The sequence below is a fragment of the Callospermophilus lateralis genome, chromosome 5 (genome assembly GCF_048772815.1).
Source record: "Callospermophilus lateralis isolate mCalLat2 chromosome 5, mCalLat2.hap1, whole genome shotgun sequence".
Lineage (NCBI taxonomy): Eukaryota > Metazoa > Chordata > Mammalia > Rodentia > Sciuridae > Callospermophilus > Callospermophilus lateralis.
Window position 1 is genome coordinate 146,761,290 of NC_135309.1, and position 12,914 is coordinate 146,774,203.

Below are 12,914 nucleotides of genomic sequence, written 5' to 3' on the forward strand. Positions count from 1 at the left end.
TCTTTATTAAACATGAACTTTTTCCATGTTAATTCACTTTGTTTTTCTTTTAAAAATGAAAAAAATGACCTTATGAATAACTAATATTTGCACTATTTTAGTGAAGTTTATAGCTTTTAAGACATGGCAGTCAGACTTACAGAATTTATAAGCCATCTTTTTTATTTAACTTGAATGTGTCTTTTCAAAATTACTTGTTAATATAAAAGATATTATAGGATGTGGAAGCTAGCACCATAATTATATAAAGGTTTTATTTACATTTTTCAATGAAAGTTTAGGGATATATTATATTTATAAAGAGCATAGTTGTAAGTTTTAGAAGAGTCAGTTGAAAAATGGAAAGTGGTACCCTCTTGTTTCCTTGATCTGGACCATTTTTCTCTCCCTGCCCTCTGTCAGCTTATACTAGCCTTGCTTTCTAAGCTCTGTTCTAACAAAGAGTCATTTATAAATGCTTAAAAAAACATAAGGAAATTTATATCTCCTAATTAAGACTATTATTTCTCATGGTTTGTTCACTTGTAATTCTATTACTTATGAAAATGTGTTTTTAGTGCTGACATGTGTTTCTCTTAAGTGTTTTTTAATGGAAATGTGTGTACCTAATATCTCATGTTAGTATTTAGACTAGGTGTCTGCCTATTAGAGTGGTATACATATGTGTACATGTGCATTTTGTGTGTATATACACAGATATTAATTTATGTGCAATTATAATATAGAGAGCTCTTCATAAAAAACATTATGTAAGTTGTTAGGTTTACTTCATGATGCCAGCTGAGATGACTTTGGCTTTATGTCTTAGGAACTATATATATATATTTTTTAAGTAATGTTATAATTTGTTTTATTTAGATCTCTGCTTCAAAAAAAAAGATCTCTGCTACTGTGTTAGCAATCATGAGTTAAATGATTGTGGGGATTTTTTTTATTACTTGTATATGAAGCACAGTTATAGATTGATGACCCTTTGTAATAAATCCCATTACTTGGGATTTTCTTTGCTGATGAATTTGTTTTGTTTTGTTTTGTTTTTTAGTTTGCGTATTATTAGGATGCTTTTATGGTTGATTCCTTGGGCCAAGATTCTGAGTAGATTCCCTTTCTTTAAAGAGCCATAAAATTTCATCTTTAAGTATTTTACTTGATGTTCATATATTAAATATTCATTCTTCAGGGTAATATAAAATCCTTGAATATACTTTAAGATGATAAATTTTGAATGTGTGGTAGGGGTATAGATTTATGACTTCTAATTTATTTATTCTTTCTTTTTGTAGCATATTAGATGTAAAGTAATTTAACGTTAGATTTCATTACTGTGGTGATATGTTTCTATCCCTAGTATGTAGTATAAAACCTCATAGAAAAGAGCATATTAAAAGTCTATTGAATGAGCCAAGATGATGGTGCTCCCATGTTTGAAAAAGCTTTTGTGTGAAGATTAAAATTGTTCACACATCTCTTGTGTTCCCACCTATACACCCTAGTGTAAGAGCTATTTAACCTTGAAGTTCCTGATCTTTAAACTTTGTAATAACTTTTTCATCCTGTCAACTACCTCATTTTTGTTAAGATCTAAAGGAAACCCACTCATTCATGTCTATTTATTTCCATTTAAGAATTTTGATCTGCAGCTTTTCCATGATGGGCTCCATATCAGTCCCATTCTCTTTTTACATCATCTTGTTTATTCCCTTTGGTGGTGAGGGAGAAAAATAATCTTTTTAGAAACCTTTTAAATTTTTAAAACACCTTTTGTTCTATCTCAGTCAGTATTTTAAATGCCAAAAAATACTTCATTGTTAAAGTTTTATCAGATCATTACTCTAAAGTTTATGAGATCTTTAAAGACCAGTGTGATTATCATCTATAGATATTGTTAACAACTTAACATCAGTAATTACAAACCTTAATAGCTTGACTGTTTTTTTTAGATACTTCATAGTGTCTCAAAATATCTTTATATCCAATGAAACCATTTTCTCTTGTTCCCCGCCCCGCTTCCTTCCAACTACTAGTAGTAGTAGTCACCATTTCTTGCAGTCAATGCCTTTAAGAAATATGCTGTAATCTTTATCGGGAAAAATTTGATATCACAAAGTTGTTTTTACTAAGCCTGATATAAAATGGAAGTTTTATATAGCTGAATGTGATAACTATATTATCTTGTTATTTTCTAGTTCTTATTCAATATTTGTAATTGTAGTATGAAATTAACCATATATATTTTTAGCAGGATAATTAGTATTACTAAGAACTCACCTTCACATAGTGGAGGTATATTAATTACTAACATTGTTATACATATAATAAACATATAAGAGTATAATTTATTCGGATTTAAATTGCTTTTAAAATATTTTAAGTTTGTTAATTTTGAAATATTTATAATACTTTTCTCCTAATGGGAATACTTCTCTAATTGAATATAGAATAACTAAGAACTGACTTCAGGATATCAGAAAGAATTTTCATCTGGAAAAATTTCTTGTAAGACCACATATTCATTCTAGACTTACATTAAGTATTCAGCAAATATTTCTAAACATCTTCAGCATCCCTAACACTGCTAGATACTGCAAACACAATACAGTTATGACTACATCAAGTATATGACTTCATGAAAGATATAGGTAACTATATAGTTCTTAAATTTTATATGGTAACAATGTAGAAGCTGTTAAGGAGGAGGTTCCTGGGGATCACACATTTTGAGAACAAGAGTCGGGGCGAAACATGGCAAGTTTAGGAAACAAAAACATTTGAATGATGTTTAGAGTACAATGGAGAAATATGATGACAAGATTGGTTAATATTAAACATCATTGTATTAATAAAGCTATCAGAAAATATGAACTGATATGGTTAGAAGATGTTTTTTCAGAAAGCACTATAATTCTGTACACATCCAACCTAATGTAATAGTAGTCCATCCATTGAATAGCTAATGACATTTTATTTTTTATTTTATTTTTTTAGTTGTCAAAGGACCTTTATTTTATTTATTTATATGTGGTGCTGAGTATTGAACCCACTGCCTCACACATGCTAGGCAAGTGCTCTACCACTGAGCTACAACTCCAGCCCGACATTTTATTTTTTAACTTATTTTGATCAACCCTAGCACCTCACACATTAGGCAAGCATTCTACCTTTGCCTAATAATACATTTTAATACTTGATCAGATTGATTAAAATAATTAAGATAAACATCACTTGTGAATTTCTTTATCCTTGACTCCATTTCTTCTGAATTCTACACAACCTTAACATGTTCTGTACATAGTTGACAGTATAAATGAGATATAGGAAGTACATAATGCTAATACGTATAACTCTCTAAAATAGTTAATAAATTTATAACATCTACTTAAAAGTTCTCCACACCTTTCACATAGACATTAGCTATTGCTCCTAGAAAATGACCGCTCTGGTGCAGTATAAGCAAACCTATGAACTTGGAGGCAAAGCCTGGATCATATTAGTCTCGAGTAGTCTTGTGTATTACAGTTAACTTCTATAGAATGTACAACATAGTGGAAAATTGGATCTTTTCAATAATGATCCTAAGTCATGAGTTATTTTTTTTTAAAAGATGGGTATAGTGCTTTCTAAGATTTACATAAAATTTTTATAATTCTAAGTAATCCAGGGTTTTATTTTAATGAACATTCATATCAACATTTACATCACAATTATAGTTGTAGATAAATAAGCTCTCTGATATAAGGTAACCAAATTCTATCAAGTTATGATGAGTAAAATCAAATCAGACTAATTTTGAACATGTTAATCAAATTATCTTTCATTGAACCTTTAGCTTAACAACATTGACTAAAGCCCACACTTTGAGTTAGATTGACCTAGAAAAATCTTTTAAATATGAATTAACTCCTATGTGAGAGAAGTAAATAATGAAGTTTAAAGGACTTTCAAAAAAATTTTTTAATGATGTTTGGAAAGAAAGAAAATGTATGTTGTGTCCTAATATACACACATAAACACATTAATATTTTAGCAATCTTGGATTTCTAATGTAAATTACTCATAGTAGCAAATTTGCCAGACTATTTAAAATACAAGTCTTTTAGAGACTTAAATTCCCAAAGATTCACTGATTTGATAAATAGCAGTGTGTTTTGTTTTTTTAAATAGAAAACAACCATGAGATTAAAACAAATTACTCTAATTAACAAACCTTTGGGGACTAAACTATCAGTCAGTTTGAATAGTTTGAAACTAGTCAAACCTCACATAAATCTCCAAATTTTATAATCACATACACACAAAATTGATTCCACAACTTGTTTCAGTCACACCTTGAAAATTACTTGCTAAAATTTAAAAACTGGCCAATTAATAGATTATTGTGATTCTTTGTATTAGTTCCGGGAATATTTCCCAATACCATCAGAAAGAGAAAATAGCTGTAGATTTGACCCTGAACACCTCCGTCAGCTACAGAAGAATGCCTGTTTGTTAAGCTTCTATTTTTTTAATTTAAAAAAATTATTTTTGTAATTCTAAGCAAGCATTATTAGGTTTCCAGCCAGTAACTGGGATCTCTGCTTTTTTTGGTCAAAAGTAAGACAACTTTAAACCATATTATCTCATCATGCTGTACTTGCAGTTATCCTGAACCGTCATATAAAATGTAAATCCCTCTTAATTGTTTTCTGACTCTTCTTGATGATATAATATACCTGATCCCATGCTACCTTAAATTAAGGTATTGCCACCTCAATTCTGAAGAGATCCTTTTTCTTATTACTTTGCTAATTATTAATATTACCATAGAAATGATTTCACTCAACATGTGAACCTTAGTACCAAAAAGTGCTATCTTCTTTCTCCTAGTTTTCTATTGCTTTGACCAAATAATTTTTCAGATACATATGTCAGAGTTCTTCCTTGGAAGCCAACATTTTGTGACTTCACAATTTTTATTCACTGATCTATGTCTCTGTATTCACTGAGGATTTCACTTCCTAGTGCACAATCCTCCTCTCTAACCCTAGTTTAGGTATATTGGGTGGAAAGACCATCCCTGGTCTCATAGTTTAACCCCACATTTTTTTTTTTTTTTAGCTTTTCTTAAGGTTGCTGTCTTTTGTTTGTTTCTCAAATTTTACTATTTTTCAGGACTGGGTCAATAGTAGTTCTTAGTCTTTGGATGTACTCTCTCTCAGTAGTTTCAAAAAGGTAGTTATTTTACATTTAGGTACTATTTGTTACCCCCCCCCAAAAAAAAAAAAAGTTTTCAAACAATATTCGTTTAGGACCACAAGAAGGGCACATTGACTATCTGTACTATTAATTTTTTCTTTTTGTTGCCCTTGTTTACCTCTAGTTGGAGTTACAGATTGGTTTGATGATATTCCTGTGTTATATGAGGCAGTTACTGGAAGGAATGTCACTGAAACATATGCCAGCCCAACTTTTGTGTGTGTGTGTATGTGATTATAAAATCTGGAGATTTATGTGAGGTTTGACTAATTTCAAACTATTCAAACTGACTGATAGTTTAGTCCTCAAAGATTTGTTAATTAGAGTAATTTGTTTTAATCTCATGGTTGTTTTCTATTTAAAAAAAACAAAACACACTGCTATTTATCAAATCAGTGAATCTTTGGGAATTTAAGTCTCTAAAAGACTTGTATTTTAAATAGTCTGGCAAATTTGCTACTATGAGTGATTTACATTAGAAATCCAAGATTGCCAAAATATCACATATCTAAGAGTACATGTGTGTTTGGTCTTACTACTGTCAGAATGTAAATGTTGTGTTTATCATTTCACAAAACTGACAAAATGGCATTATTCATCAAGCGAATAACATAAAAATTTGTAATAATTGATATAACTGCTTTAAAGAATAAAGTAGCTGGGACAAAAGAAATGAAGTGAAAAAGTAATCATAAAGCACTAGCATTCTGAGTTTCCAGGAAACAGTTTGGTAAACAACAGTAATCCCTAAAAATCATCAGTGTGTTAAGAAATAGTGAGATGTTATGTTTTTATTTAAAGGATGACCTCTTAATTCTAGAGAAAGAATATAACCAAATGAAAGACTCACTGTTTTATTCATTTCTGTTGAAACTGGGGGATAATGTTTTAAAGATAATGTTTTAAAGATCCTAGAGTGAGCTGGGCATGGTGGTGCATGCCTGTAATCCCAGCTCCTTGGGAGGCTGAGGCAGGAGGATCGCAAGTTCAAAACCAGCCTCAGCAAAAGCAAGGTGCTAAGCAACTCAGTGATAAAACACAAAATAGAGCTGGGGATGTGGCTCAGTGATTGAATGCCCTGAGTTCAATCCCCAGCACCCACCCCCGAAAAAAAAGATCCTGGGGTGAGTATAGAAAGTTATTTTATTTCTTACCCTTTGCAATCAAGGGATTTGAGTCCATTTGTAAAGTACTTCATAAAAAGAAAGGATGCAGCCAGGCACAGTGGTGCATGCCTGTAATCCCAGTGGCTAGGGAACCTGAGACAGGAGAATTGCAAGTTCAAAGACAGCCTCAGCAAAAGTGAGACACTAAGCACCTCAGTGAGACTTTGTTTCTAAATTTAAAAAACAAAACAAACAAAAAAAAAAAGGACTGAGGATGTAGTTGAGTGCCCCTGAGTTCAATCCCTGGTACCAAAAAAAAAGAAAGGATGTGATTAGTTCAGGAAATGCATACGTTTCTGGAATAAACAATTCAATTCAAAATGAAGCAGGGTTCACTTTTAGAGGACAGTACATTGAGAGACATTAACCATTGCAAGATTTTCAGGTTTTTTCCAAGTCAAGTCATCTTTTGGAGTGGGGGGAAAGTTTGATTACTGAATTATGTTCCTGTAACTTTCAAAATTGCACAGGGTTTCAGAGAGAATATTGTGTTCTTAAATATGATCGTATTCTTGTTAATTTAGAGAAGGAGGATGAACTACTGATACTTGCATTATTAGATAGAAGACTCAGGTTGCCTTTCTTGTTTTTTGATTGCTGTAAGGAACTTTTGTAAGAAGAGAGAAAGAATAAATCAAAGTCTTGCGTATCTGCAGGATGTTATTAATTCTAGCATATTAGTATCAAATCAGTATACTTTTGTGATCTGAATTTAATCTCTGAAAAACAACCAGTTGGGTAAATCTTTTAAATAAATTCTTTGCTGGTGGCTTAAGCGTAACTCAGTGGTGAAATGTATGTTACTATGCAAGAGGAGACCCTGGGTTCAATCCCTAGAACAAATAAATAAATAAATAGATAGATAAATAAATAAATAAATGTGAATGGACTAAAGGCTACATGTGGCAATTCAGGAACTATACAAGAAGTACATGTGTAAGTGAATGCAAGAAATTATGAATTGATTCTTTCATCAAAAACATACTTAGCCCTGCACAGTGGTACATGCCTGTACTCCCAGCAGCTGGGGAGGCTGCGGCAAGCAGATTGCAAGTTTGAGACCAGCCTCAGCAGTTTAGCAAATATAGCAATTTAGCAACTTAGACCCTGTCTCAAAAAAAAAAGGAGCTGGTGATGTAGCTTAGTGGTAAATTGCCCCTGGGTTCAATCCAATTACACACACACACACTAAATTAGACGTGTTTAGAGCATTGAAGACTCTTAAGTTAAGATGCAGAGTGTGTTTGGTTTGGGGCTGAAAAATAGTGACAATGCAAAGCTCCAGGTAATTTCTTTTACCTATACCATTATTCTAAAAAAAAGGGTCTTCTTGATAAAATTTTGTTGAGCCAATTTAAAGAAATATTGCATGAGTTGAAAATGACACAGATAAGTTAAACTCAAATTTTTTGACAAGATTCTCAGCAGTGAAGTCTTTAGAATAGTAGCAGTCACCAGTATTGCATCTTTTTTGGGTAAAATTGTTTCCATTGCATGTCCTTAGAAGAACAGAAGACTGAAAGTTACTGAAACTCCATTATATTCAGTAAAACCTTCAAAAGAATAAAGAGGGTTTAGTCTTCCATTGAGATTAATATGTTGCATTCCTTTTCTTGAATTATATGTTTATTCTTGAGACTTTTGAAATATATCTTAATTGATAAGTATTTTTCTTTCTTTTTTTTTTTTAATCTTTATGTGAACACTATTTGAGTGTTAAGGATAGTTTTAATGTTGATTATAAGTTGCTTATATTTTCTGCTGTAAACCACTAAGACACTCTTTGCTTCAAATTCATGAAATTTATGAGGTAAGACATTATTTTTATACTTTCCTTCAAAAGGTTTACATAAGTAAGTGAAGTAAGTTAAATCTGTCTTTTTCAGTAGTCATCAAGGATGAATTATTCCAAATAAATAGCTTTTGCTATTTCTGTTTTATTTTGAAACTGTCAGGCAGATGATAATAAATTATTTCTAAACAGAAATATGTGTATGCTTATATATATGTATACAGCATTCAGTAGTATGTTAATGCTTCTTATTGTAATATGTTAAAATATTTTTATTTTATGAAATATGAAGTTAATTTTTTAACAGACTTGAATTTGCTAAGTTGTATACATTTTTGTTTTTAAATATTTTAGTCCCTTTATCTCACCTTACATGTTTCTGTTATGTTCTTTTAAATATATATTGGTTTGTCTGTTTAAAGAAACTCTCCATTTTGTAAAGGCATTAATATGCTTCTCAAAGAGACAGTGATAGATTAAAAACATATAAAGTTCTTGCCCAAGCCACCATACTCAACTGCCACCATCATAGAGGAAGAGAAAGAGGTGGTAGGTGATAAGTGTCCTCCAACTCTTCTCATTTATACTAAGGAGTAGCATTAGTTTCATACAATGTAAGCCTACTCCAGACATGTATAAAACAAATTTGTGTGAGGTGTTTTTCTAACTCCAGTGGATCTCTAGTTTCAAAAAGCTTTTTTAATCAGTGTGAATAAATGAAACCATTTTATCAAAAATTGATGATGTAACTACCATTCATTATTATAGTAATATGCCTCATACACACATAAATTGTATTATCAGTTTAGGGTTAAGAGTATTATACTTGTAAATGCAAAACCATTTGATTAAAATGAAAAGGTGATTTATAAAGCAAATACTAATATTTTGTTTTTATTGTATTAATTTGGTTAAAATATTTCTTTTATATTCAGATTTAAATTTTTTCTTACCTTTCATTAATAGGTAGTATAGATCAATCAGTGTTAAAAGAATTACCCCCTGAACTCCTGGCAGAAATTGAATCCACCATGCCACTTTGTGAACGTGTGAAAATGAACAAACGCAAGCGTAGCACAGTAAATGAAAAGCCAAAATATGCTGAAATCAGTTCAGATGAAGATAATGATAGTGATGAAGCTTTTGAATGTAAGTATCACATAACTTTTTCAAAAAAAGAATTTAAAAGGTAGATTTATGTGTTTGTCTCATAATTCAGGGGGTCAACAAGAGCACAGTAACCTTAATTTTTAATAATCTAGAATCTAGTATAGCAAGTTATTTTCTTTATATTTTAAAAGTATATGAAAGATGAGATCAGTTGGCACCAAGAAAAATATTTTAAATGAGTTATAATTAGTGTTAAGCACTAGGTATGTATCTGTATGTGTTCATTTATTAAGCTCCTACTATATGCTAGGCACCGAGAACAAAAATACAAATAAGATGTGACCCCTGTCTCAAAGAGTCTTCTATTGGGGGAAATAATTGAGTAAATGGTTGTGGTACAGTGGTAATAGTTAAATCTAGGATGATATGGGAACACATTGGATTGGCATCAAAATCAGAGTGGGGGTTCAGAGAATGCTTACTGGAAGAGGTGACACTTGAGTTGAGTCTTAAAGGACACGTAGGAGATAGCCAATTGAAGAAATATTTAAAACCATACTATCACTAAATTATGAATGGATTAGCCACATTGTGGATTATCTGTGTGGTTTGGACCTGGCTTCTCCTTTTTGCCCAGCTGTGTCCTGGAATTCCTCCCTTGTTTCACTGTTTTCCAGAGCTGGCTTCTTCACTACACAGCTACCTCTCTACAACACTGTGATCACCTGTCTTTGCACTAGACTTGCTATACCTCGCCTGTCTTCCTACTGGCCCACTGAAAAAGTTCTTCTCTTTTATCCCTATCTTCCTTCTTCTGGAGCAAGAGAATTGAGCCTAGCCAAGAGGGGTCAACAACCTTGTTTGACTTAAACGGCATTCAGTGGAAACAGACTATGGGAGATCTTCACTTGTGTGCCAACTGACTTAGTCATAATGACCAAAAGAAGTGGGAAGATCACCAGTGTGTTCTACCTTTTCCACCTAGTATCCATAGATTGAGGTGTGACAAGCAAGGGCAGGAAGGACAGATGCATGCTGCCATTTTTAAGTGTATATTGCTGATGGAAGCTCTTCACCTCCAAAGTTTTTAACCAATGTTCATTTATTCTGACCTTTTTAAAATTGTGAGTTCTTGAGCTATGAGCAGTAGACTATGACTGAACAAATCTGAACAGTTTTAAGAGTGAAATAAAATATACAGCAAACATAATCTGACATATTTAATTATATGTATGATTGTTATAATTTTGTATTACCTTGAGATGTATTTACACACAGTATATTAAAATGGCTAAGGTTAATTTTTTTATTACAATCAACATTTGGTCATATGGGGACATGATTAGCTTGGGCAAGTAAACAGAGAAAGGATATTTGGTGGCCCAGAATCTCCCTCCCTTTCATATGCATGACTCCACTCCCTTCCCTAATATGTTACCACTTCTAGAACATCCAAGAAGTCCCTTAATTACAGATTTATTTTCAATTTTACTTCAATTCCAGTTAATTGATAGTGGCTGCCTGTATTATTAAATTGATGAGAATTCTGAAGCTACCTCACAGACAAGTGGAAAGGATCGCAGAATTAGAAATGTCCGCCAAGTGTAAAATGTAGAGCCACACAGGTCTCATGTTTATCCTAAGTGCAACCCCTGTTCTTTTCCTTACTTTCCATTATGAGAGATGCTATTTTATGGGAACAAATAGATTCATCTTAAAGCCATGGATCCCATTCTATCTATCTTCAAATATTTTGAAAGCTATTATTGCTTAGAGGACCTGAGCTTCAACCCTAGATAAAAGGAAAGTTTCTCTAGGATTTTAAGGATAAGTGGCCACTAGGGCTATTGATTAGAGTTATGAAAGAAATCCAATTGGAACTTGGAGTCACCAACCAAACTGTCATTATACTGTAGAAGAAGTAATAGTGAAAATGTAGCGTATTACAAAATGTAACGTTATTGGGCTGGGGCTGTAGCTCAGTGGCAGAGCACTTGCCTAGCATGCGTGAGGCACTGGGTTCAATCCTCAGCACCACATAAAAATAAACAAATAAAATAAAAGCATTCTGTCCATCTAGAACTACAAAAAATATATATATTAAAAAATGTAATAAAAGTATTATGAGAACTTAAGTTTCAAGCATTATGCTGCTTTTAAAAGAGACTTTTTAAAAAAAATAAAGTTTTAATGTACTTTAATCAATTGGTTTCCTAAAAATAAAAACTAAGGAAATATTTTGTTTAAAGATAGGGGAAAGGATTGAAGAATGATTTTGAAAGTTGGGCCACACAGGCTTAGATAACTGTAGAACAAACAAAGTCAGCGGGTGCCCTGGGGAAAACAAAGAGTGAGTATATAGGAAGCTAAAGAGAATTTTGGAAAGGGAAGGTAAAGAATGCCCAAGTCGTAGTTTATGTACCTCTCACTTGAGTTCCTTCCTCTCCCCTGCTTTTTCCAGAGTAATGAGGGAAATGAAAAAAGCCACAGTGAGTTGGGATCCTGGTAACCTCATTACAGCACACACAATGTCATAGAAGTTGTTTGGTTTTATTATCCTCCACCCCATTTTTATTCAAACTACATAAACTAATGAATATGAAGAAAAATCTCAAGAGTCTATAAACAGTTGTCACAATACAGCATATTATATGTAATTACTAACAACTGTGAGATTTTTTAAGCATTTTCTATTCATGAGATTTCACACTAGAGGGGCTGAGGTTATGGCTCAGTGGTAGAGTGCTTGCCTAGCATGCGTGAGGCACTGGGATTAATCCTCAGCACCACATAAAAATTAAAAAAAAGATATTGTGTCCACTTAAAACTAAAAAATAAAAAATTTTTTTAAGATTTCATGCTAGAAATAGATTTCTTATCAAAATAGTTACAGTGCAGAAAGACTAAAGTAGCTCATTAATTTTGGTTCATATCAGACTTCATATCTGAGATCACAGAATACTACTTTCTGAACAAGTTTGTTTATTAGTTGCCAAATCCTTATTTGGTGGGTATTTCAATACTTGACAAAACATTGAGTGAATATTATAAAGAAATGACCTGTTTCTCATAGACATACATACACACACACACACACACACAAACCTACTTATAGTAATATATGAGACATCCCTTAAAAGGGAAAAGGGGAAAAATCCTATTTCTCTTCACATACTTCATTAACCAACTTCATGACTGATTATGAAGAAAATCATGATTTTAATATATTTATTTACATTTGTCCTTTATATGATCTCTTGCTATGCCAAACCTATGACCACAAAGAAGTGGAAACAGAATTAAATTCCTTTTCCTGCCATGTTGTTAATAGATTGGACAGAAGGGTTGGAACCAGAAACCAAACTAGACTTGAATAGGAATAGTTAGGGCAGCAGATAAGAGTAAGTAATTGTGTTATCCACATATAAGGACACTGACAGAAGTATAAATAGGTGAATGAGCCAGAGATTGACATCCTTAAATCAAAGCCAAGTAGGGAACTCAAAAGGTTTGTCTTGAGTATTTGTGTGTTGATCAGTTAGGGACAGTCAGAAAGAAGCAAGGGAGTCAAGCAGCAGACTAGAAAGTATGTCTCTGTCAGCAACAAGTGTTCC

The 12,914-nt window shown here is 32.3% G+C and overlaps 1 protein-coding gene across 4 annotated transcripts in view; it reads left to right on the plus strand.

Annotated features, from left to right (window-relative positions):
- Nipbl (NIPBL cohesin loading factor) overlaps positions 1-12,914 on the plus strand; it is a 178,679-nt gene that overhangs the window by 105,282 nt on the left and 60,483 nt on the right. For all 4 annotated transcript variants that reach the window (XM_076857381.2, XM_076857383.2, XM_076857382.2 and 1 more), the window contains exon 11: positions 9,157-9,339. In XM_076857381.2, the coding sequence (XP_076713496.1) occupies positions 9,157-9,339 (183 nt within the window). The remainder of the gene's footprint in view (positions 1-9,156; positions 9,340-12,914) is intronic.